A 27,473-nucleotide genomic window follows, 5' to 3' on the forward strand; every position below is an offset into this window, starting at 1 on the left:
TCAACTCACTTCAACATCCAAACAAAATTTTTCTACAATGGATGAATTCATGTCATTATTGCTCACGTAGTTTCTCTTTGAAATGTTTTCCTTTGGTGGACGAGGAAAAGATAGTAGATGAGAAGATAGTTACCAATTGGTTAGAGAATTTTATCTAAAATCTAGTCTTGTGAGCAGTAGCGGCACCATAAGAGAGGTGATCTTCCTGCAGTTTTCTGGATTTGAAAGATTGAGCATGTTGGTTGGTAATGGAGCCTCACTAAAAGAAATAGGATATCCTGCATTGTGGAGGAGCCTTGGAAACGGGGCCAGGGGTAACTATTGTACATTTTTCCATGCTCTACTGGTTTCATCACATCTCTGTCAGTGTATAGCATTACGTATGTTGGCATGTTGCCATGGTAGATTGATTTTCATTGTGCTGCTTAGGGAAGCCTTGAGTGTAGACTGTAGAGGCTCTTGCCAAGCAGGTGGTGATGGTGGAGAGCCAGTTCCCCTGATGGCTCACATGGCAAGAACTTGTAATCCATATACCAGACAACCATTGCGGAAGACATTTCATGGTGGTAGATAGAACTCTTTGTTAGAGAGCATGCTGATATTGGAGATTGCTGATACGAGACTTTGGTCAGTGTCTGGGTATTCCAACGGGTATTTAGTGAATTTTAGTCCATCTCAAGGTATTGAGATGGTGTAAATGCTTAGTATCAAATGAAACAGGTGTTCTTTTCTTTGTGCTAGCATCTTATGGATGTAGAGGCCTGTCTATCTAGTACCAATGTGAAACACTTGGAACCAATTGAAATGATGTTCAACGGCTCCTGTTTGGAGTTCCGTTCCCAAGATTCCTCTCATCTATTGAAGCCAGTTTTAGAACTTTAGAATTGTGGTCAAAGTTTCTTCTGTACGCATTCATAGATCATTATTGCAAGCTGATTGAATAGAGGACATTAGTGGCATGCTTCCCCATCAAAGCCTATGAGATAATCAACTATCCAACAGAGTCGGGACCGGCTTTATGCCACATTGGTCTATAAGTTTTGGAGCTCAGGATATCCAATGTCTCCTCAGCTGTTCATCCAGAACTATTAACTTACCAGCGGCCACCATCTTGGATCCTCAGGCATTCATCACTATCATTGGTGCAGGCTGTTTTAGACCATCTTGCTGGTTATTATTGGTATTTGAAATAGAGAAACAAAGGATTGAAAACTAGAGAGATCCTGAAAACTACGGGATGCGTATTCCTTCCCATGGGCTGCTTGGGTATTGATCTAAAAGCCTAACAAATTAAGGCACACCATTATTTTGGCGGTCCAATTAACTGTGCCACCTACGTGTGCCATGTCTATCTTGTTAAAATAAAAAATAAATTAATGATATTGAATAATTGAAAATTATTTATTATGTTTAACTTCATGTCAAATTATGAGATATTAAGAAGATAATGATAAATATAATTTTTCGAAACTAAAATGTATTTCTACCTTCAAAATCCTTCATTTTTTCTTAAAATTTTTATGACAAGATATGATTCGTGGGGATTCATTTCAATTAATCCTCGAATACATATAGTCAATCATCTCATATCGAAAACACGCCAGGAATTGAAATCTGAAAAGCAATCAATAGGGTTTTATTTATTACAAAACTATTTCCAATTTATAAAACATGATGTATTCCGATCGACTTAAAATATGAAAACAAGAGTCACACAGCTTGGAACAAAACGGCATAGGAAAATACTGACATCATACAGGGAAAAAGGAACATAGGCGAAGGAGATGAAGCGGAATAGTTGTCATAAGGCACATATCCGTAGGTAGTGGGAGGAGGGTATTGGCAGCACTGGACAACAGGAGTTGTTGGGCAGTTTACTTGAGCAGGCGGTGGCGGTGGCAGTGGCGGAGGTGCTTCGTATGCTGGAGGTGCTTCATATGTTGGGGCAGGCGGCGGTGGAGTTTCATATGAAGGATAGCCAGAGGAAGGTGGAGGAGCTGGTGCATGGCATAAAGACTGACAAAGTGTGCAGTTCATACAAGCAATAGGTGAAGAAGGTATGACATCGCCGGGAACTTCCCCTGACGCTGAGCAACCAAGTTTGGGCACCGACAACAACCATATTGCTATGAGAAACACATATTCTGCTAGAAACATTATATTTCCTACTAGAAAGTCAACCTCGGAAGAAAATTGAGAAACAGAACTAGGATGGATAGGATCAAGTATCTACTAGGATAAGAAATTTAAGGGTGTATCTAGAGGAAGATAGAATGGATAGGATCACTTGTGAATGGTTCGGATGATTCTACACCCTTCTTCAGATTTATAACCCCAACAACCTACTGTCCTTTGGAATCTGGATATCTTACATTTTTTCTTCTGCACCCCGGATTTGGTGCCGCATGGCAACCATCTGTCATAATGATGATGTACAGGTAACACAGTCCACATGCAGGCAACGTCATTGTTTGTTTCCATTTTTCCTTTGTCTTCTTTTATGACATAAAAGACTTATATGCTGTCAACAATGGTGACAACACTGAGAATACACTAACTTCAGTCCATGGTTTCTGGTCTTAAATATAATCAACCTAATGACACGTTTCACAGACTGACTTAATATTCAAGAGACAACTTCATGGAAGCAGTAAACTAGCACAGCATAAAGTAGGATTTTCTCAGCTCAATGCAACCAAGCCTTGGTGGTCATAAATAGGAATACTACATAGTGCTTTCTGCCATTCAGCTCTGTTCACAGACACAATCCTTAAAAGACCCTTGCACCATCCCGCAGGGTGGTAACTCTCACATGCTCTAATAATAGTGTCTGAATTGGGATATGTTTGTAGAACAGAAAAACATGAAAAAAGAAAAAAGAATGCCATTGTCAGCTCTGTATCGAGTATTTATTCATTAAAAATATCAAATAATATGGGAAATAGGGGTTTGATACGCCGACAACAAATACCAATTCTATCTTTCATCTAGAATCCGTCAGAAGGAATTGAGAAATTGTTCAGAATAATTTAGATCCCGGCTGTTCAAATATAAATAACTCGTACTGTTGTTGAAAGTTGACGTTATAGGCAGCGGTGAGAATCCTCTGTAGTCACCATGTAACTTTGCCAAGCATAGGTCAGTAATGTACTTGAAAAGCTGGTGCTTCTGGACAAAAGTTTGAGCTGCATAGTCCTGAAATGGCATCCACTAAATAGAAAAAAAGTGGACCATGCCAAAAAATATATTAGTCACTAATGATATGCATTAGGCCATTATGAGAGCCGGTTCATGATTCAATTATGAAAATAAGGAACATTTGCATCATGGAGGCTAGAGGGAACAATCAATATAAATGGCTAGGGGTTTCAAGTATCTGATCTCAACAGATATTCTAGAGCTCACTTTTAGCAAGACAGCTCATCTGCAACCTAGGCAGCCAAGAAAAAGGGACATCAAGTAATATTTGGGTTTCCAACTTGATACTGGTACGTGTGTATGCAACAGGGACTTGAAGTTCTCCCCCACTTCTATTAAAGCTCAAGTGCTTTTCATGTTCGTTTTTTTCCAGCATTACCAGTTCTAACTTGTCATAGACAATATGGGGGTGCGTGTGTAAGCATGTTTTATTCGCTGATGAAGCTAGATTGTTTATGGAGAAGTATTTTATGCAGCACATTAGAATCAAATATTTTTATTGCCTGCTTGCACCAGCAAACTGAGTTTTGAGAATATTATGAACTCTCAAATCAAAAAGAAGAAAAAACAGAAAAATGTGTTTTCGTTTATCATTGTCAACCAAGATTTACCTGGGCTGCCTCAATCTCTAGTTCTTGCTTCTGGATGTCAAGCGATAGAGGACGCATCATGCAAATAAATAATACATCTGACATCTCAAAGAGTGTCTTGTGTGATTGCCTGTAAGATAAAACAGGAAAAAAAAAAAATAATAATAATGCAGTATGTTAACTTCAACAGAATTTGTAAATTATTTTGGATATGCTACGCAAAGGCTTCAAAATTTTGAAATTTCTAGGTTCATTTTGAGAAGAGAGCTATCAAAAGACAAAGCAAGATGGAGCTGAGAGCTGGATGAAAAATAATTCATCTATGCAGACGAACTCAACGAGACCACATTTTCTTGGCGACACCGGCAATGGCCTCAAACCACCAACAATAATGATTATGCCATGTGTAAGGGACAAAATATCTAGGCCCAGCTCACAAGGCCACGACTAGGAAACAAGAGGAAAAACAGGAAGGTAAGGGAGAAGAGTGTGTCAGGAGGCAAAGGGGCAGTGTCAAGAGAAAATGAGGAAGGGAGAGGTGGCCAGACATGCAAAGGAAAGGGAGGCATGCAGAAAGAGGAAGAAGAAATAAAAGAGGACTTCGGCTAGTAGATCTTCTCTAGCAAGTAGATCTCTGGCTTCCATTGTACAGTGAGAAATAATAAGATATGAGAAACTGTAAACAAGCATATTATAATGAGTTTCTCCTCCCAAAAGCTCGTGGATGTAGGCATTATGGCGAACCACGTAAATCTATATGTCTCAATCTTTTTACTTTTCCTATATTTTTTTTTTCTATACACCTCCATGGATGTACGCACCAACACCGTATGATTGCACTGTACTACTGCTGGGGCATCAGACTACACCGATTGAGGCCCGAATCGTCATAGCGAGCTGGGAATGACTATTTCTCCCATTCCGGCCTGTTGTGCAATTTTTTACTCATTAACACCATTGCTACACATGCTGATGATAACCTCACAGCAACCAAGCACCACAGCAACAACCGGCAACCTCCACACCAACGCATACAACAACCAAAGACACCTCCAATGAAACCTTCACAAACAAAAGCCAAGGACCAGCATACCTGATCCTAACAGCTCATTAAACTGAACCAACAGAAATTCAACCAAGTCACAACTCAGCAAACTCGATTTATTTTTTTTCTCTCATGCCAAATAATTTTCAGGTGAACAAACTACAAACCAAGGAGACTGAACAAGAATTTGAAACTCTAGGGTTAGATCAAGCAAATTCAAAACCCTAGGATTATGCTCTAGCCCAAAGGTCTAGTATAGGCGATAAAAAATGTATACCTGACTGCTAGTACCTCCAGGAACTCTGTATCAATCTGAATCAGTAAAAACCAGTTGCCTTCATAAGACAATCATACCAGCACATAAATTAAAAGTTACAAACAAAATTTATCGATATGCATCCAACACATACTCCAGTTTCCTCTTTTACTTCTCTTGTGGCTGCCTCAAAAACATTCTCACCCTGCAAATTTTAGAACTCCTTTAGTGATTGATAACAAAATGCATTTAGTTTTCAAACAAAGAAAAACAGCTTTGTTAAGGTACATACTTCATCAACAACCCCAGTAGGAATTTTCCACACACCCATTCCTTGGAATTTACCACTCTTTTCCTGAACAACAAGCAACTAGCAGAGACAGAGAGAGAGATTCAAATTCAGCAATATTTGGGGGGTGGGGGGGGGTGTTGACTGGACATTTTCTATGACATAATGTATGTTTATTCACAATGATTAGGAGAGATATTAGTAAGTCCAGAGGAAGTTCCTACCTCTCTTTTATCATTCAAGACAATAGCACCAATAACTGCACGGTTTGAAGCTTTTGCAGGAATTGTACATGTGGTTTCAGGAATCCAGTAAACCAACATCAGGTATTTTGGCTCGGCATGGTGGTACCTAAATCCCTCCTGTCAGCATTATATAAGTGTTGCACGAAAGAGAAATCAATTAATCAATATTTAAAGGATCAGATGCCTCAATCAACAATGCATGACATAGAAAATGATCATTGAATTTGAAACATAGTGTTGATGAACCACCTACATATATCGATGAGGAAATAGACACAAAATTCCAAACAATTTTTTTTTCTTTAAATTAATTGCAGGACTCAGGACTCGGGACTAACCGCCCTAAGACCCTTACTCAATCATGTTGATGCTTCTACGCCTTAATTAGGTACCTTCACTATCTCATGGGCCACAATATAGCACAGTGCCAAAACCTCAAGAAAACCGAGTTAAAACTCAAAAATACAACATGAAGACTTTTTTTTTAATCTTTTTAGAATATTAGATAACGCAAATGCTGCAGTTCCAACACGGTCAGTTCCATTTGAAGGAAGATGTATTGAGATGCTTATAGCTATAGAAGGGCAATTTGTTGTCACCGCTAGGTTGCTTAGAAGCAGAAAATGATTACCTTCACTGTAGGTTCCACCAGACTTGCTAGACCAATGGGCAGTTTAATCCAGACACCCTTCTTGCCCTGCGAATTACATCTTAAAGTTAATCAAACTTGAAAACAAGAAAAGAAAAAGCTTTTATTTTCACCAACGGATAATAATCTGCTGATTGACAACTTATTACATTAACTAGGAAAAAATAGAAAGAAAGTAGTAAAAGAAAGTGAAAAAGCGGGCTATAATGAAACATCATAAACTAAGCGAGGGGCCCAAAAGCTACACCACTTCATCCCATTTGGTCCTTTTTTTTGTGGGGGGAACCGTGAGATGAAGATTTTAAGCCAACGCTTGTCATTACTGATTAAAGTTGAGACCATAAACAAAATTTCAGAGCTTCAGACCATTTATCAGGAAGAAAAAATCTATTAATCATCTTAACTTTCATTATCTTCTTATTATTTTATAATGTGACTTTAGATAATAAGTTGATAAATAAAATGTAATAAATAATTTCTAATCACCTAATGCCATCTATTTATCTAATATTACGTTATAGGATGATGAAAAAATGATAAAAATTAAAATGATAAGCCGAGTAAAAATGCAACAATCTCATCTATTTGTATGCAAGAAATGACAACCTGTCGCCTCCACTCAGAGACAGAAGCTCTAAGCAAAGTAACAAAGACCTCGGAGTCCATGGCCTCCTTCATCTCCACAATGATCCCTCCATCGTCATCGTTGATCGCCGGAAGCAGTTCAACATGCTCAATTCCATGTTCACACACCTGTGCCGGAACTGACATGGTCCGATTCCACAGCCGAAATCAGCAAATCGGATGATACAGCCTGAAACTGTGGATGACAAGAAGGACGAAGAAAACAACAGTGACAACCATATTGTCCTCGTTCTTCGTAATAATAATAAAAAATAATAAAATCCGATAAAAACTAGAAGAATCCTTCACGATTGAAGCAACGTAAAAATCTCATGCATCAAGGAATTACAACATAAATCAATTCAGAAAGCATCATCTAACTAGACAATCAGGATAATAACAGCTTATTCTGAAAATAAGTGATGACCGAAAAGATATACTGGCTACGGCTTATTTTGTTGTTTGATTGAGCTTCATCAGGGAGACAGTGGTTGTTGAGGGCTGTTGCCAACGACCATTTTATAAAGGACAAGTACTTTACATGCGGGGAAAAACTCGTCTGCAACGAGTGCTCGGTGACAGTAGTTCCACTCATTCTGTACGAACCCATGGGATCTCTTGGAAGCATTTGGATGGGTCCCGCTTACATAGCCGCCGTCGTCTTTTTCTTGACGGGGATGGGGGAGTGCTATGGACCACCCATCAGTCTAAAGGCTCGAGCAATAATTTCGTTCAAACGCAACTCATGAATGCTTGATTACCAAATCCTTTTGATTACGATGATTTTTGAAACTGGAGATATTTTAGTTATAAATAGATTTTATAAAAATAAATATATAATTTTGATATAATTTAATATAGTATAGTTGATTATATTAAGTCACATTAATTTATAAGTTTAATTTTAAAAAATCTCTTTGTGACGGTAGCACTAATTATACTAGATGTAATTCTAAATGTATAAATTTTGTACAATCAACTTAAAAAATAGTGAATGAATTGGGTTTCATAATTATTTGTTTTTTAAAGAGATTATATAGAATTTAGAGTGGGGCTACTCTGCCGCTCCATTCTTACCGTTGGACGTACTGTCCAGTGGTTTTTTCTTTTTTTCTTCACATTTTTTAATACATTTTAATATTTTTAAAAAATAAAAAAAATATACTAATATATTTAAAATTACTTTCTTAATTACTAATTAAAAAATAATTTGACCAGCAATCAAATAGAATGGTCAAAATAGGAGGGCAAAATAGTTTTATTCTATAATTTATATACCTTATGATTGTATAAATTATTTTCTATTTTATTAGATTATATAATTAAATTTTGTTTAATTTTAATTAATTTGATAAAAAAAATATTACAATCATAACAAAATTTCATGAAAATAATTTATAAATTGATAAATTATACGTTAATTTTATTTTATAATAAAAATAATTTTATAATTTAATATATTATCGAATCGTACCAATAAATTTATACTTATAAAATTATTTTATGACTAAAATATTCCCGATCCTAACGGAATGACCGACGGTACTTTATGCCTTAATAATTGTGAGATGCGAGTAGTGCATGTAACACTCCTTTTTAATTTCAAAATTACTTTTTAGTAAGCATGTTTTTTAAAACGAAAATAATCTTTCCTTGTGTTTTTAAGTGATCTATGTGGCTGCAAAATCATCTTTACTATTTTTTTAAAGGTGCTTTGAACGGTCACAAGGATAATGTTTTTTTTATTAAGTTGAAAAAATAAATTTTTAATTTGATGTAGAGTGATTGTTGCTGTATGTTTGTCCTTTTATAGTCAATATATACGTACTAGAGATAGATAGTCAACCTTTGAAAAAATAAAATAAAGTATGCCACTTCATATTATTTTTCAATAAATAAATTAATTGAATATTACATCAAACATGATGTAGATATCACAAAGATATATATATATATATATTTTTTAGTCCTTTGAACATCGTGTGTTCAAACTTCAAAGGATTGAATTTGGAATTCGACAAGACACATTTCCAGCCTGGCTGGATGTGATAGTCATTGTTTGTTTGGTTGGTTAGTAAATCTGAAAGGGACAAGCACTGAAAATTATATAAACTTTCCCTCTCTTATTTTTATTTTTATTTATTTATTTATTTTTTATTTTTTTGTTTTTGTGTGTGTATGCACGTTTTGGGTCATTTGTTTCAAGTAATTTTCACAAATTATGGATAAGTCATACACAACTTTGCTTTAAATTTCACAAATTTTGGACAAGTCATACACAACTTTCCTTAAGCCTTTTTTTTCCACTCAATCATGATCCTTTCTCTTTATATTTTTATAAGAGGGACAGATAAATACGATATACAATCTTTACATAATTTTCAATATTCAAATAAATAACAGTAATTATGATCCTATTGATTATTTCTTTTAAAGTTTTTATGCTTGTTATCTCTCAACAAAATTTCACCATCATTCAACTATGTTTTATCTCAAGTCCATGTATTTAGAATATCTTTATTAGTTGTATGCCGTTTTTTATTAGGTTTTGGTATGTTGTGAGTATTGTTTAAAACTCTAAATCGATTTTTTGCCTTTTGATTTGGTCTTATAATTTATTTATTTATTTATATAGGGGATGGAGAGCTTGAACCTAGTTCACCCATTTAGAGACTAGACCTTATGCCATCTAATCAAAAAGACCTTGGCAATTTTGATCTTATAGTTGACCAAGGTCATATGTAACCTATTGTCGGTTCAATCTTTCATTCTATTGTTAGTCATTTGTTGACTCTTGCCCATTGTCAACCCATTGTTGGTCACAAACCTCATGTTTGATATTCTAGCTACTAATCACTTCATTACCACCGACACTTTCATCATTTTATTGACGATCAATCAATAAATATTAAGGTTACACTCAAATTTCAAACTTAATATTTTAAAATTTTTCACTTTGAGTTTGAGGGAGAATGTTGAAGATAATAACAAATCAATAGTTTGATTTGATTATTATCCTGATTTGACTTCATAGTTATTAATTAATTAACTGATTTTATTTTTGTATCAAATTAAGAGATATGATTTTGATTATGAAGAAGATATTTATTTTACCTTCTCTTATCTATATGTAATTTCTTTTAAATTAGAGATCAATGAATGTTTTGTACTCAATTATAGCTAAAAATAGCACATATGTAGCCTCCAAAGTCCCTATTATCTTCCTTCTCTTTTTCATTTTAGTTTCTATTTTATATTTTCTATCATTTATGTTTATCTTTCTCATGCATAGGGCTTATATCCTCTATATGAAAGAATAAATCATGTAACAAAAGAGAGATTTTTATTTGTACAAATGGTACTTGGAACTTGGGACTTACTCAAGTTGCCAACAGGCCAAATATGGGCAAGACCTACGAATTCCAACTCTTTTGATTGTTTCAATTCCATTAGCCTTTTGCATTATGATGTATGGGGGCCATCGCCTCTTCCTTCTTTCTTTGGTTCTTAGAACTAATTCATTGGGGGTTAGTCAAAGCTTGTTTATGGATGATGTATTTCGCCGCTAGAGTGGAGGATTGTCTTGTCCTCTTCATTGACCACAAAGAAGATGGCTTTGACCACAAAGTAGGCCGGTAGAGAGGACACCAAATGCCTAAACAAGACAGAAACCTACTATGCTTAACATAAACTTTCCGGTCCTCCCTCTCGCAAATTAGAACTAGTCACTAATCTCAACAGTAAAGTATTGAAAAAACTCATATAAGTAATATATATATATATATCTGAGAAATGATATTTGTAATTGTGAGTGCGTAAATGCCATACAGTCGCTTAAAAAAAAGTAAATAAATATAAGACCCACATAAAAAGAAATTAATTTTTTATGAGTGGATTCTACTATTCTGCAAAGCGATTGCACGGCATTTGTACATTCCACAACTGTATGTAACATTACTCTATATATATATATATATATCACACACACACAAATCATAAATCCATAATTCCCAACTCCATAAATAAAACAACTCAAGGCTCAAAGAATCAAAACATTTTGCAAATATGTATAAACCTCTTTATTTATTTATTTATAGATAATCAAATATATTGTATTAATAGCAATAGACAAAATCCATATATACAGAAAGTATACATGAGCATATATATACAAACTAATAGAAGAGTCTTGTTGCTTGAAATATATTATTGGAGTCGTCCAATTGATGTGGCACCATCACATCACCATCACTCAATGCCACGTGACTTATTAGAAAATAAAAAAATATTAAAAATAAAATAGAATGTGAAAATATAAAAAAATGAGGACTATAATTTTAAATTCTCTATATATTTTTATATTTTATTTATTTTTAATAAATAAGTGATATCACATGTTGATGACACATCAATAAGACACCTCTAGCGAACAACTTCAGGTGGCATAGTAATAGAAGAGCTTTCGACACAATTTTTACTATATTTTATATTTTATATTTTTTAAAATTTTTAATATTTTTTGAGTTTATTTTTTTAAAATTATTTAATCATTATTTATATAATAAATATTTGATAAAATAAAAAAATAATAAAAATTAAAAATAATGTAAAATATGAAATATTAGAAAGTAGTAAAGAATTTTTGATAACAGAATCTTTGCTGTACAGAAAATTAATGGTATTAAATCTTTTAGCAACAGCCCGGATCCGTCCTTTTTCAGAGCAGGATTTGCTCATAAATATTAAAAGGAATACCAGATGTAAGCATTTAATTTAATGATACTTAAAATAATAATAAATATTATAGATCGCATTTTATATATTTATCTCTAAGCATTCATATTCCAATAACAACTGGAATAGATTTTAATAAAAAATTAAGTACAATATATACTATTTGGAATTAAACAATCAACTTAGAATTGAAGGTTAAGTAGCATTGTATTTTTTATTTTTCTTTAAGAAACGAAATTCAATTAAAAAAAATCATGGGACTATGCTAATCTTTCGGTTGTGAAATGAAAAAAGGAATCAAATTTATATCGCGAAAGAAATTTGATTCCTTTTTTTAATATTATTATTACCATAAGAAATTTGTTTCCTGATACGCAGGGAATGCAGATTGCAGCCAGTGATCCTTGGCTTCTGGGGTCTCCTCAATATTACACCAGCATACCCCATGTGAGCAATGGAGGGAGGAAAATAAAGAGCCTCTCCCTCTCCCTCTCCCTCTCCCTCTCCCACATTCGCTTTGATAAACTTTTCAGAGAAAGAGAGAGATTTAGTTCTTAGAGAGAGAAAGGGGTGTAGAAAGCAGCTAGAGTCAATCAGTGACCATTTCTCTGGGCTATGCAGAGAAGCTTTCGTACATAGAAGATGTGGGAAAAGTTGGAATGGCGGAATATTTCGACTCGCCTTACATTTTGCAAGAAAAAGTGGGGCTTTTTTGTTTTTCATTCACATTCTCGCTCCGTAGTTTGTTTGTTTGTTTTTTCAATTTGATTGTCATTGTTCTTTCGGTTTGATAACTTTGATGATCTTAAGGCACTCTGATACCCATGAATGTAACATAGTTTTCTGTACTTAATCCTGGAGAAAGTATGGTTAGTATTCTGCTTCTGTAACCATGTGCTATTCTAACTTGTTTTATGAGATCTCATATATTGGTTTTGGCATTCATGTTCTGGCTAAGTAGCAATTGTTTTTTTTTTTTTTTATCAATAAAAAGTAATTTTCATTAATATGAATGAAGATAGGCATAGCCTATGTACACATGGAGTATACAATAGAAAACACCTAAATACATTCTTAATAAACTAAGTTATGGCTAAGAACTCCTGTACACTAATTCCATTAAGAACAATAGCTGAAAACCTTAAGAGTAAAGTGTGCAGAAAAAAATTTTGTATCTCCTCCATTGTTCGCTCCTTATCTTCAAAACATCGTGCATTCATTTCCATCCAAATACACCACATTATGCATAACGGGATCATTTTCCAAGCTGCTGCTACTTGAGAACAACCTTTTAGACCCTTCCAGCAAGCAAGTAGGTCAACCACCTTTGCCGGCATAACCCACGCAACATCGACTCTACTAAATATCCCATTCCACAACTTTCTCGTCACCTCACAATGCAATAATAGATGGTCCATTGATTCGTCATGGTTTTTGCACAAATAACACCAATCCATCACAATGAGGCCCCTCTTCCTTAAATTATCCGTGGTTAGAATTTTTCCAAGTGCAGCAGTCCACACAAAGAATGCCACTTTGGAAGGTACTCGCGACCTCCAAACACTTTTCCACGGGAAATATACATTACCTTGCGACGCCAGAATTTTATAATAAGTTTTGACTGAGAACTTTTTACTGTCCTTGCACCTCCATTGTAATCTGTCATCTTGTGCCGTTAAACTTTCTGATGAGTATATCAAGCTAAAAAATTCAGAAACAATGGTCAACTTCCAATCATGGTTGGCCCGAGTGAATAAGACATTCCACTGATACGAGTCTTGGGCAAACACAAATAAATCCGCTATCGAAGCCTCCCTATTAGCCGCAATGTTATAGAGAGCTGGGAAGGCTCTCTCCAAAGTCTGCTCTCCACACCAGATATCCTGCCAAAACTTGATGCGTGTGCCCTGTCCGACCACACATCTAATGTTATTTTTAAAGCATTGCCATCCCCCCTTATATATTTCCACAAACCCACACCATACCCCCCCCCTCACTTCATTAGTGCACCAACCCCCCGAGGCACGTCCATGTCTAGAGTCTACAACTTCCTTCCACAAAGACTCCCCTTCTTCTTGATACCTCTATAGCCACTTCCCCAAAAGAGCTTTATTGAAACTCCTCAAATTTGCGCAAACCCAAACCGCCACTCGAAACTGGGGAACAAATTTTATTTCAATGAACTAGGTGGAATTTGGTTTCTTCCCCTAGAACCCCCACAAGAAAGCCCGGAATAACTTCTCGATACGATGCGCCACCCCTGCCGGCAGCAGGAATAGAGGATGGAAATACGTGCCCAAGGCCGTGGAGATGCAGTTCATAATTATTTATATTGCATTCTGTAGATAGTCAAGGTACATCATAAATTCATGTTCTCTAAAGTTGAGAGATGGAAGGTCGCGGTTTGGGATCATCGAGGATATTATAGAAAATACGCATCTTTTATTTTTATTGATGGAGTAGAAAAAATGCGATGAATTATGGATTTACATGTAATTGGTTTTATTTGATCTCATGTGCTTGTGGTCCTCTCAAAGTTTTCTTCTCGTGTTTAGCATAATGGAATTTTTTTGTTTTTTCTTTCAAACGATGCTGACCTCAACTTATTTGATTGTTTTGTGTTTTGTCTTGGCAGATTGAACGACTGGCCATGATGATACAAAAGGTTAGAACTTACAACATTTCACACATCTCATCGATGATAGCGATACTTGTTTTGATAGATGATATCAATAAACTTTTATAAGTTTTTTGTTTCTCTTCTAGATAGCAAGTGCCAAAGAAGCTACAGTGGCGGAGGTCATGGGAATTTCAGAAAGGGGGATCCACTGGAATATCAATTTCAACCGGGCGGCACAGGATTGGGAGATGGAGATTTTTGCAGAATTTTATAGTTATCTATACTCTTTTAGTCCTAATACCCAGCATGAGGATAGCCTCTGGTGGATTCCTGCAGGAAAAGGGGTTTTCACTGTTCGTTCCTATTATAAGGTCCTTACACAAGCGCCAGGGGCACAGTTTTCCTGGAAAAGGCTCTGGCGACACAAGACCCCTCCAAAAGCTTCTTTCTTTGTGTGGACAGCGGCATTAGGCAAGATTCTTACTACAGATAATCTGAGAAAGAAGAGGATAATTATCGTAGACTGGTGTTGTATGTGTAAAGGAGGAGGTGAGGCGGTTAATCATTTACTCTTGCATTGTGAGGTAGCTAGGGCACTCTGGAATGAGGTATTTCAAAGGATGGATCTCGCTTGGGTTATGCCGGAATCCGTGGTGGATATATTGGCATGTTGGACATTTATTCGAGGTGTGCATCAAATCAAAGAGATTTGGAAGATGATTCCTATTTGTATCATGTGGTGCCTATGGCAAGAGCGAAATGAAAGGACGTTTGAAGACAAGGAGAGATCGATGGAAGAACTAAAAATTTTCTTTTTTAGGACTCTTTGCACTTGGGCCATTGCTGTGGACTTTAATGGCATGAAACTTCATGATTTCCTAGTTTCTAACATGCCTTTGTAAATAGGGCATACATTTTTGTAACTGGCAGTTGTTGCCTTTTTGTTAATAATACTCATCTTACTTATCAAAAAAAAAAAAAGTTTTTTGTTTCTACTTGCAGAGTAAGCATCTGGTAGTGTTTACAGGTGCAGGAATATCAACTTCTTGTGGTATACCTGATTTCCGAGGCCCCAAAGGAATATGGACACTTCAGGTGAAAATTTGTGAAATTTTTCAGGAGCTTTAATACACCCTCTGTTTTTCTTCTTCTTCGTCATCTTTTTCCTTTCCTTTTATCTTTTTTTTTTGGCAAAGCATATTAGTTTAAATAATCCTTCATCCTCTACCTAAATAACTCTTATTGAGCTTGGAATGGGCTAATTAAATTTAACAAGTAGCATATGGTATACTTTTCTCATACAATTTTGCCTTCTGAATCATCCATAACGTGAGGATTTCTTTGTTATTATTGTTAGAATCTTACTCGTAAGACAATGACCTGTAATTTAAAATTAAAAAAAGAAAAATTTTCTTTACCTTGTCAATCAGTGGCATTCTTTTGCACAGTTGCTTCTCATGTCATCCCATGTGCAACATACCATGGTTGTGATAGCAATCAACACCATAATTATCCCTTTGTATGACTCTTCTGACCCTGAATTATAGTACAGCGTGAAGGTCAAGCCTTGCCTGAAGCATCATTGCCTTTTCACCGTGCAATGCCTAGCCTGACTCATATGGCATTGGTTGAACTAGAGAAGGCTGGTATTTTGAAGTTTCTTATTAGTCAGGTATGGATGCCTTGTGTCATTCTTTAACCATGTATGCTTCTATCCCAGTGGGAGATACTTTAGCTTGAAACTATGTAGATGAATGCCAAAATTAGTCTTATTATAATTCTCCTTAGAATCTGTTTTCTCTTTCGATGCTTGCATGAGTCATTATTTCATTCGATAAATTATTATTTTTGAGATTAGCTTGTGTTGTTCCATTGGTACATATAGTTTTTGCTATCTGCAACAATTCAGACATACTGCCAATGCTAGGTTTACATTCTATGTTTTTGCTGATTCTTTTCCCAATCATGCTAAGTACAAAATAATGTTGAAACGCATAAATCCTTTGTGTTTCTTGTGTCTCTCGGCATTATTCCATGAAGTGGGTCATATGTAGCGTTATATGGAACTCTATGAATTTATTTTTCTGGTTTCATTTCTCATAACATATTATTTTTAATTTCTAGAATGTTGATGGCCTCCATCTTCGGTCCGGGATTCCAAGGGAGAAACTTGCTGAATTGCATGGAAATTCCTTTATGGAAGCTTGCCCTTCCTGTGGAGTCGAGTAAGACCAAATATTTTCACTAGAACTGATTTGTAATTATAGCATTCTGATTTTGAATGCTTCTCCTTTCCTTCTTAGGGCTGTTTTGGTTTGAAAATATAATAACTTGTTGATGCTCTTATTATTATACACCTAAAGTTTCTGTTTTCCATTCTGAAGCTTAAGATTCCTATTTACTGTTTAGGTACTTGCGGGACTTTGAGTTGGAAACTATTGGTTTGAAGGAGACATCAAGACGTTGTTCTGATGTAAAATGTGGAGCAAAACTTAAGGATACGGTTCTTGACTGGGAGGTACAAATTTTAGTTACCTTTTTTTAAAACATTTTTAATTTTTAATTTTGTTGAGGTTCAGAATCTAAATTGCAATTGGTTTATCGTGGTTTGCTGGACATGGAATTTCAAGCTAATCCTTTTGTTTATAATGCAAGTATACTAATTATAAATAGTAATTTGTTGGAGCTGGTGCCTAATTTAGTCAAATTTCTGAGAAATCTCTCTCTCTCTCTCTCTCTCTCTCTATATATATATATATATATATATATGCAGGATGCCTTACCCTCGAAGGAGATGGATCCTGCTGAGAAGCACTGCAGGAAGGCTGATGTTGTATTATGTTTGGGGACGAGGTAAGAGTAAGGTTTGATCCTTGCAGTGAATCATCTTTCTTTCATTCTCAACTTTTGTTTTTTGAGAAATACAGAAATCTTATTATCGGTTCTTTTGTTTAAATCTTGGGCAAACTGAATATAAGGGCCCTTGTTATTTCTAATTTTCTTCCGTTCGTGCTTTTTTTTATGGACTGTGCATAATTTCTCCTCGTAGTTTGCAAATAACTCCAGCATGTAACCTTCCTCTTAAATCACTCCGTGGTGGGGGAAAGATTGTCATTGTGAATCTTCAGGTATTTCCTCTTTTGTTCTAGTTCATTGCTTACTCAGAAACTCTTTTGTTCTAAATGGTTTCACTGCTTGCTCAGAAAAACCAAAGTGCATTAAGGGGATGTTTGGAAGTATTTCCCATCCCATCCCATCTCATCTCATCTCATCTCATTTCCTTCTCAGATATCACTCAAACACAAACACTTTCAAACTAATCATTATAAAATTTTCAGACTAATCATTATAACTTTCTCAAACTTTCAAATAAAAAACAAAAAATAATTCAACCTTTTCAAATCTCAAAACAAAAATAATATTAAAACATTATATTCTAACAATATTTTAACTTTATAATATTTTTTATTCAACTTTTTCTCTTTCCTTTTCCAAAACCCAAAAAATACTTAACTCAAACTATCTCACTACTATTCTCAAACCATCTTACTACTATTCATAAAATTCTCTATCTCATCTCATTTCTCAAGCATTCCCTAAGAGCTCAATTACTGCTCAAATTAAAATCTTGAATGCTGATGAGTGGTTGAAGTTGGCAAATATTAACTCAGTCTTCTCTTATTACTTATAAAAAAATATTAACTTAGTCTAATACTAGTAACTTAATTCTGTTATTATTGAATAATGATTTCCTGTGTGTCAAGTAGCAATTGCTAACCAGTGCTCCGAAGTTATATGTCACCACATTACTGCTATTAGATAACATATCAGGTTGTATGCATTTGGCTGAAGGTTTATACCAGTTGACTATAGGATGATTCGATAAGTTTTGACATTTAACTTGTGCTCTATGATTTCTTTGCTTAAAATTTTAAACCCTCTACTTTAAACTTCTTTCTTTCTTGTTTAGTAGCCAGTTCCATATACAAGGTAAAATAAACTGATGCAATATTGAATTGTCACTTTCACTGGTGTGGCATCGTACATTTATGCTTAGCCATCTATGCTCTGGTTACTTAAGTTGTGGTTTCTTTAACTTTACAGAAAACTCCTAAGGACAAGAAAGCAAGTTTGGTGATCCATGGGTGTGTAGATAAGGTATTGCAATTTATGTCTTTTGATTGCGGAGAGATCTTTTCTGTTCATTTTCCCCCTGATTTTGGAATGGTGAAACTTGCACCAAGCAACCTTTGAAATTTCTTTTACCTAGTTGAGGTCTTCTTTGCCCTCTCAAGTCTATACAATGTATTGGATGTATATAACTGATCAGCATTCAAGTTTTAGTAATAAAAGTATACTTAACTTGAAGTTTTTCAACATGCATATAATGTAAGTGTACTTAGTATTTAGTTGCTCATTATCCGACATATATTTTGTCTTGACTTGGCCTTTTGCCAAGTATTGATTTGCAACAGAACAGGTTATTGCAGGTGTCATGGACTCACTTAACCTGCAGATTCCGCCATTTGTCAGGATTGATCTTTTCCACGTCATTCTAACTCAAGCCTTGAGTATAGGTAACTCTCTTTGGATTTATAATGAATATGTTTTATACTTTGGTTTATGATACTCAAAGTCACATGAACTTGTGTGATATATGTGTGACGCATATGCTGTTATCCTTCCAATGTGCCCCTTTTTATGCTACGCTCTGAGCTATGACAAATTTGTGTGGCCATGATGGGCCTGACCATCTACATACTTTACTGGATGAATTGTTTGCCATTGGGATTACTAGTAGATTTGGCGGTGGAGCCCATACTTATCATCAGGGTGTCTTTGAGTTTCCGTTCTGTCTTCCGCTAACAACTATAGTTTATGCTTTGGTTTTTGTTATTTATTTTTGACTAATGCATACCTTGTTAGGATGCTCTCTCTCTCTCTCTCTTCTTGGTTTTTGTTTTGACAGACATTAGAAAATTCGAAAATTCCATTTGAACTAGATCTTTAGAAGTCACATCACTCAATTTGACTGGGCTAAGCGCATTGGTGACATATTTTATAAAAGTGATATATGTATCTTCACACAATCTGATTTTGATTAATTTTTTTTATCTGGGTTAATGTCAAATCAACTAACCCAGTGTGTGAAATGGTATTTCTTTTTAAAGATATGGTATTTCTTAAATTCCTTCTAATTCAAGTTCCTGGGTGTTATTCTAGAAGCAACAAAAACCCAGGAGTTATAGGAATGCCTCGTAATAAATTTGAGTCTCTGGTCTTATAGCTTCTTACATAGTCTGTCTACTTGAAGTACAGATAAAAAAAATGTGAACTGGACCCTCCAAGTATCAAGTGTACACGGACACAGAGCCCCACTGCCATTCATCAAATCTGTTGAGGTGATTTATGTTAAGAAATTCATGCTGCTGCCCATTTCCCTTGAAAAACATTATTCGAAGTCTCACAAGTTTCTGCGATTTTTTATCTCTTAACCCTCAAAGTTGGGGCGTACAGTAATCAAATTAAACATAAATTGAAAGGCGATTGACTAATATGTAAGAGTGGTCCACTTGTGTAGCTACTTTCCATAGGGAAACTTAGGGTGGCTATAGGATCCCTGTGTCACATGAGACATTTCAATTACCAAGTCCTTTTGTTCTTGCATTGTCTTTTCTTCCAATTGGGCTAATCTTTCTGCTGCATTGTACCCAGGTTTCCTTCTTGGACAAGCATGATTATAAAGCAGCTATTCTACATATGCAACCATTTCGGTTAAAAAGGTGCCTCTAATGCTATCGCATGTGAAGATTGTTGTAGTTACTGACTGGGTTTGGGAATGCCATAATGTATTCTGCTAGGAAAAGAAAACGAAAATGATGTGGATCGTGCTAGACTATCTAACTCGGTAATTTGGGAATGTCATAATGTATTCTGCTGTGTAGAATTTCTACCAAGGATTGGGAAATTTAATTTAGATATGTGACATCATATTTTTTTCCCTGTATTGGATATGAATTTACTTCAAAATGAGAAAATCCCATAATGGTACTCATTGCACATATTTTTTTTTTGATAAGTAAGAGATAAATATTATTGATACGAATGAAGTAGGTATAGATCGTATACACAGGAAGTATACAGAGAGACCCCTAAATACATTCTAAGAGCGATAAGTTAAAGACAAGAAATCATAAACATTGTTCCCATTTAGTATAATAGCAGAAAACCAAAGCATTAAAGTGTGAAAGAAAAAATTCTTCAACTCCGCCATTGTGCGTTCCTTGTCTTCAAAGCATTGCACATTCCGTTCTGATCAAATACACCACATGATGCACAATGGGATCATCTTCCACACAGCGACCACTTGATAGCAACCTTTCATCTTCCTCCAACACCCCAACAAATCCACCACCCTCAAAGGCATAACCGAAGCAATATCAATCCTTTGAAAGATCTCATCCCACAACATCCTTGTTACCTCACAGTGCAATAAGAAATGATCCACAGATTCTCCCTGCTTTTTACACATAGAACACCAATCCCATCACAATACATCCCCTCTTTCTCAAATTGTCATTGGTCAAGATCTTCTCAAGAGAAGCACTCCATACAAAAAAAAACAACTTTAGAAGGCACTCGAGCCCTCCAAATATTCTTCCAAAGAAATGGAGTAAGATCCTGTATTGACAAGATTTTATAGTACGCCTTGACCGTGCATTTCTTATGATCATTGTACCTCCACTTCAATTTGTCACGTTGTGCCATAGGAATCCCCATGAAGTATAATAGATTGAAAAATCATGAAAATCTATGTTAAAAAGTACATTCCATTGGTGCACGCCATGGGAAAAAAGCCACAAATCCACCACTGAAGCCTCCCTATTAGCTGCAATATGATAGAGAGCTGGAAAAGCCCTTTCCAATGCATGTTCTCCACACCACACATCCTGCCAAAAATTGATTCGATTGCCCTCTCCAACTACAAACCGAATGTGTTTTATGAAACAAGGCCACCCCCCCTTACAAACTTCCATAAACCCACACCATGCCCCCCTCGTACTTCATTGGAGCACCAACCGCCCCAAGCAACTCCATATCTAACATCAATAATTTCTTTCCATAATGATCCCTCATCTGAATGATATCTCCAAAGCCATTTCCCCAGTAAAGTTTTATTAAAAGTTCTCAAGTCGGTCACTCCCAACCCCCCAAACACAACTGGAGCACACACTGTCTTCGATCTAACCAAATGGAATTTCTTCTCCTCCCTCAAATCTCCCCATAAAAACGCCCGAAAGAGTTTCTCAATCCTGTTTACCACCCCTGCAGGCATTAAAAACAAAGATAGAAAATATGTGAGAAGGTTAGTAAGGGTACTCTTCATAAGAGTAAGGTGACTCCCTTTTGATAAATACAACCATTTCCACCTAGCCAATCTAGTCTCTATCTTCTCCACCACCCCATCCCATATCACTCTAGCCTTAAAAGAAGTTCCCAAAAGAAGACCCAAGTATTTCATTGGCAAAGAGGACACCTTACAGTCTAGAAGGCTAGCTAGACTGAGAATTTTAGGAATTGCATCCACCGGCACCATCTCAGACTTGCCAAGATTCACCTTAAGCCCAGACACTGCTTCAAAACAAAGTAACAGTGCACGCAAAGTTTGGATCGGGTTGCTATCTGCTTCACAAAAGAGTAGTGTATCATCTGCAAATAAAATATGTGAGATGATGATGGAGCCACCAATGCCATTACCCACCTAGAAACCAGATAAGAAACCTCCACTAACAGTAGACTGTACCATCCGGCTAAGAGCCTCCATAACTATATAACAAACAACAGAGGAGATAGTGGATCTCCTTGTCGCAAGCCTCGAGAACTATCAAAGAACCCAACAGGTGTACCGTTAACTAGAACTGATAACCGGGCGGTAGAAATACAATGACTCATTCAGGAAATCCTCCTATTACCAAAACCACACCTCCCAAGCAGATATAAAAGGAAATCCCAGTTCACATGATTATAGGACTTCTCCATGTCAAGCTTGCACAGGATACCTGAACATCCCTCCCTCAATATATGGTCCAAGCACTCATTTGCAACAAGTACCGAGTCAAGAATTTGTCTCCCACAAATAAAGGTATTCTGAGACTTGGAAATGATCTGATTCAACACAGGACTTAATCGAGTAGCAATGACCTTTGAAATAATCTTATACACACTACTAACCAGGCTTATCGGGCGAAAACCCTCAATAACCGAAGCCCCATGCTTTTTGGGGATGAGCGCAATGAACGGTCGCATTAAGGAATTTTTCAAACTTTTGGAAAGAATGAAATTCACTGAAAACTTGCAAAACATCACCTTTCACTATGTCCCAACAAGTTTGAAAGAAACCCATTGAAAAACCATCTAGACCCGGCGCTTTATCCTTAGCCATACCAGAGATAACCTTATAAATCTCTTCTTCATCAAAATGTCTCTCCAAGACACTCGCACTCTGAGAATCAATTGCCTCGAAGGACAAGGCACCAAGCTTCGGCCTCCAGCTAGCCGATTTAGTGAAAAGGGTCTCATAATAATGCACAATATGATTTTCTAGTTCGGAAGGAGAAGATAGGACCTGGGTACTTGAATGTAATGACTCAATAGCATTACTACGCCAATGTGAATTAGCCACTTTGTAAAAGTACTTTGTACACTTATTACCTTCTTTTAGCTAAAGGGCCCTAGATTTTTGACGCCAAGAAGTCTCCTCCGACAACAAAACCCTCTCCAAATTTGCCATCACCGTGGCCTTCCTCAATAACACCTCTGAAATATCACGCAAAAATCCCTTACGCTCTATATCTCCTGCAATTCCTCCAACAAAGTCGACTTCTGATTGTCAATGTGCCCAAAAACTTCCAAGTTCCACTTCTTCAAGTCTTGCTTCAAGGCATTCAGTTTACTTGCGAGAATAAAATTTGGAGTGCCTAAAAACTGATATCCTGACCACCAAGCACTCACCATCTCTACAAAACCATCCGATAATAGCCACATGTTTTCAAAAAGACTGACGACCCCTGTTCATACCTCCACAATCTAGAATAATAGGAAAATGATCTGAGCTGACTCGAGCTAGCCGTTTCTAACATACTTCCGGAAAGTTGGCTTTCCACGACGGAGAAATAAGGAATCTATCCAGTTTGGACCAGACCCGACCATTAGACCAAGTATACTCGCCCCCTATTAGTGGAAGATCCATAAGTTCCAGATCAAAGATGAACTCTGAAAACTCCTCCACAGCCACAAAATTCCGATATGCCCCGATCGCTCACTCAGGAAGCGAGTTATGTTAAAATCACCCCCCATACACCACGGCACATCCCAAACGAAGTATAGACCCGCCAGCTTCTCCCACAACATTCTTCTATCCTGTCCACATTAGGTCCATATGTGCCCACAAATGCCTATTCCCATTCATCAGCAACATTTCTAAAAAGAGCCGCTACTGAGAAATCTCCAATACACCCCTCAATCGCCTCAATCAATCTTTTATCCCACATAAGTAACACTCCACCTGAGGCACCCTCATAGGCCAAGTAAGACCAACCCACATACGAGCATCCCCATATACTCCGCACAATTCTTCTATCAATGTATTGCATCTTTGTAAAATAGCCTGTAGTTCTTCCACCTTTTTGAAGACCCAGTTTGAAGGACAATTCCCAAATTTAGAGCTGGGAGGGAGTGAACATAGCTGGATTAGAACAACCCCCTCCTCCCCCACACAATCTTTATCAAACAAGTCTAATTGCAATTCCGAATCTGAAACTGAGCCACTAGAGCAATCATCTTCACCTTTGGGTACCTTATCAAAGGCCCTTATCTCAACTTCAGGTTCATTTCTAGTGTAGTCCCCCATCAAATCCCCAGCAAAACTACCCATCTCCAAGCAATGAGAGACAAACGAAGGCCCCATACCAAGTCCCGACATGATAGACGGTACCAAAGAGACACAAAAGTCTCCGAGCACCTCATATGGCGATTTCTATGCCATCTCCGTTGTCAAAATTAAGTTCTCGGCACGGCCTATACACGGGTTTTCATCATTGAGCACTGCCGACACCTCCTTCGATACCCCAAACCTCGCCGATGAACCCTATGATACCCCAGACCTCGCCGATGAACCCTCCGGTTGTTTCTGTGCATTTTTTGACGATGGACACCAGTTCACTGCCTTACCCATTTCCTGCTCTGCAACTGTGCTCCCTACCGGCACCAACTCCTCCGCCCTAGACCTCGCCGGTAGATCCACCGTCATCGGCACTGATCCCTGACCCACCGCTGACGGTGAGGGTTGAGACCCACACGCCGACGAACTGGCTGGGCCAGACAACCAGGCATCCCTGGGTCGCCAAACAGGCTTCTCTGCCTGATTCTGAGAAACGGGCTGGGCCTGCGTACCAGGCCTGTGGGTCACGGGTTGGTGAGGCCCTTGGGTGACAGGCTGGTGAGGCCCCTGGGTCATGGGCTGAGCCTGTGAACCCTTAAGCCCTTGGGTCACGGGCTAGGCTTGCGTACTAGGCCTCTGGGCCACTTGTGTGTGAGGCCCCTGGGTCATGGGCTGAGCTTGCGTGCCCTTAAGCCCCTGGGTTGCGGACTGGGCCTGCGTACTAGGCCTTTAGGCCACTTGTGTGTGAGGCCCCTGCCCTTAAGCCCTTGGGTCGCAGGCTGGGCCTGCGTACTAGGCCTCTGGGCCACTTGACCAACCTGTGTATGCAGCCCAACTGAAGCCACCTGCTTCCCCTTAAGCCCCAAGAGTCCATCACCGGAGTCCATCACCGAAGTCCCTCTACAACCCCTCCTCAACACCATTTTATAAAGCCAATATTAGTTTGCAACGTACCCACTCGTGTCTCCATTTCCACCAACGCATGCAACAGAGTTTCCAAATGCAGTCCCGACACACACCTGCCATCGTCTACGCGAAACTGCTCCATCACCAAAGAGGAAGTAATTCCTGACCTCTTTGAAGGTTTTGGAGCACGAGGTAAGGCTTCTCTGTACGAAGGATAGACTTGGTGCCCCTGCGACGGAGGAAGAGGCAACCACTGTAGACCCCCTCTGTTTTTCCTTCCCGATACAGAGGAACTTGCAGCTACTTCCATCAACAGCTCCCCAAAATTTCTCCACCCCATCTCTTTCCTCCCTTCCGGTATTGCAAGCAACCCACGCCGCTTCTCTTGACCAAACTCCGATACGGATAGAAAATTCCCAAACGAGTTTTGCTGCCTCTGCACCACCAAAACCTGACTTCCATTTCTACGTGATCTGAGAAAACCAAAAGACCCCTCAAGAACTGCACCTTTCTTCACCATGACTGCCAACCAACCCAACGATTCTTGATCCATGGAAATAAACTTCACAGCACGACAGCTGCTCTCAATGATTCTCCACCACCTTGCATTTATCTTCTTAAACTCAAAAACATTTTTTTATCAATAATAACGTTCCTACTCACCCCCCTCACTTCGTAACTACTCATAATGTACTGGAAAAACTGAACTACTCATGATGTACGCGATTTGATCAGTACATCATGCAGAGTCCTCACTAGTGATTTGGATTGCCATCAAGTTGCTCAGCCGTTCAGTAGCAAAATTTTCTAACTGTTGACTTTCAATCATGCCATCACTGATATGTTGGTAATGCATTATTTATTCTGCTGCCTTCTTTTCTGCTTACATAGTTGTTATTGATTTGTATCAGGAGAACCATGCGGACAAGATCATTTGAATTGCTTTTAAAACTCAACTTCAGTAATGGTTGTGGCTGTCAGTCCGCTGAAATTAATATCCCTGTTGACTTTAAGGTGAGAGGATAGATTACTTCTACTTATTTATGTAATAAATTGCATTTCTTTTGGTTGATAGTTTTTTACATTATATATGCACCAAGTAGTTCTTGAATTTATGACTCCTCCCTCCACCCCATTCTTATAAGGGGAGTAGGCACCATTTGAGCTAGATCTAGAGCTTGGCATTTCTGACATGGTTTTTGACTTGTATAATCTTTTTTTAATGGCATCGGGTGTTCGGGACAAAGTTTCAACTAATCTTGGGGCTGCACAGGCCCTCGGAATGAGTTTCCCGCAAGCGTACATCGTATTCAAGGGGAAATTCCCCTAGTTTGACGGCCCCATTAGTGTAATGAATGCTAAATGACACTAATAGTTTTAGGCATTTGAAAATGAAAATTGTATAGCAGCATTGGGAAATAAGAAACACGGAAAGTATATAGCCACTTTTCACTGTTTGGGGCATAGTTTTCTCTTGAACATAGAAATTTATTTTTGACTAACAACTTTTAGTTCACGTATAGCAGCATTGAGAAATAAGGAACATTTTCTGAAAACTATTTTGTGCTGGACTAAAAAAGAAATTAAAAAGGAACTGAAATAAAGAAATAAGTCTTGAATTGAATTCTCAAGTCTTGTTTGAGCACTCATATATGTACATGTAGGCATGTTTCTAGATATTCATTGACCTTTGGCCTAGATTTTCTAGGTAGACTGAGCAAGTACTCCTTTCGTTCTCAAATTTGCACCGGATAATGGTCTCTCATTCCAATAAAAGCCTGACAAATCCTTTCACTTAATTTGCAGGTTTCAACTGATTGTTTTAACAGTGAGAAAGATGCCATACTTAAGAAGCTTAGAGACACAGCAATTCGTGATTTATGCTGTGGACTGAAAGCAGTTATTGAGAGGAAGGCCACCTTGACTCTGAAAAGTGAGGTTACTGTCTATGCCATTGTGACAAACATTGTTCAATACAATAAAACCTCCAAAGGTTCAGCAGATTCTGTTAGTAACAGCGATGTTAAAAGGCGAAAAGAAAGTGTAAACGGTACTGGAACATCTAAGAAGCGGTCACAAGGTCGTAAGCGCAAATTTAGATATTAGCAATCAGCAAATGAAGGGCCATGATTTGGGTTTTAACTTTTGTATATATGAGGTTGATTAAGAGAGTAGCAAAAGTAAATTAGGTAGGCACTGAGTGAATTTTGTTAGATTCTACACTCGGTATCCCCAGCTATGGGCAGGGGAAGCAGTGATGGTTAGTGGGTTGGCATGATTTATTTTGGCAAGCTAGATCATCTCGAGATCATTAAGCGAGCATTTCCTATTTGCTCTCTCTCTCTCTCTCTCCGAAATTTCACAAACTATTAAGTTT

General features: G+C 37.3%; 2 protein-coding genes and 1 long non-coding RNA gene across 5 annotated transcripts; 2 read left to right on the forward strand and 1 right to left on the reverse strand.

Annotated features, from left to right (window-relative positions):
• Positions 1-17: 17 nt before the first annotated feature.
• LOC118349484 lies at positions 18-708 on the forward strand. Its single transcript, XR_004802439.1, has 2 exons — positions 18-314; positions 430-708. It is a non-coding gene; the product is annotated as an uncharacterized LOC118349484 (long non-coding RNA).
• An 899-nt stretch (positions 709-1,607) lies between these two features.
• Positions 1,608-7,466, reverse strand: LOC108994514 (nudix hydrolase 10-like). Of its 3 annotated transcripts, none has more exons than XM_018969767.2 (9): positions 7,337-7,466; positions 6,879-7,092; positions 6,255-6,320; positions 5,603-5,740; positions 5,382-5,459; positions 5,244-5,294; positions 5,111-5,145; positions 3,810-3,918; positions 1,608-3,210 (listed from the first exon to the last, which is right to left on the reverse strand). In XM_018969767.2, exons 2-9 carry the CDS (start codon positions 7,041-7,043, stop codon positions 2,998-3,000), a joined length of 855 nt encoding a protein of 284 aa, XP_018825312.1. In that variant the 5' UTR covers positions 7,044-7,092; positions 7,337-7,466; the 3' UTR covers positions 1,608-2,997. The 3 variants fall into 3 exon arrangements, with proteins under 3 accessions (XP_018825312.1, XP_018825318.1, XP_035550069.1); XM_018969773.2 differs by having other exon boundaries at positions 7,324-7,451; XM_035694176.1 differs by having other exon boundaries at positions 7,206-7,437.
• Positions 7,077-27,202, forward strand: LOC108994490 (NAD-dependent protein deacetylase SRT1-like). Its single transcript, XM_035693885.1, has 17 exons — positions 7,077-7,152; positions 7,377-7,615; positions 12,009-12,077; positions 12,218-12,331; positions 14,266-14,295; positions 15,253-15,345; positions 15,803-15,922; positions 16,375-16,475; positions 16,660-16,768; positions 17,024-17,103; positions 17,300-17,378; positions 18,355-18,408; positions 18,731-18,827; positions 19,570-19,652; positions 19,966-20,033; positions 26,008-26,110; positions 26,903-27,202. Exons 1-17 carry the CDS (start codon positions 7,077-7,079, stop codon positions 27,200-27,202), a joined length of 1,815 nt encoding a protein of 604 aa, XP_035549778.1.
• Positions 27,203-27,473: the final 271 nt, after the last annotated feature.

The sequence above is a fragment of the Juglans regia genome, chromosome 9 (genome assembly GCF_001411555.2).
Source record: "Juglans regia cultivar Chandler chromosome 9, Walnut 2.0, whole genome shotgun sequence".
NCBI classification, from domain to species: domain Eukaryota; kingdom Viridiplantae; phylum Streptophyta; class Magnoliopsida; order Fagales; family Juglandaceae; genus Juglans; species Juglans regia.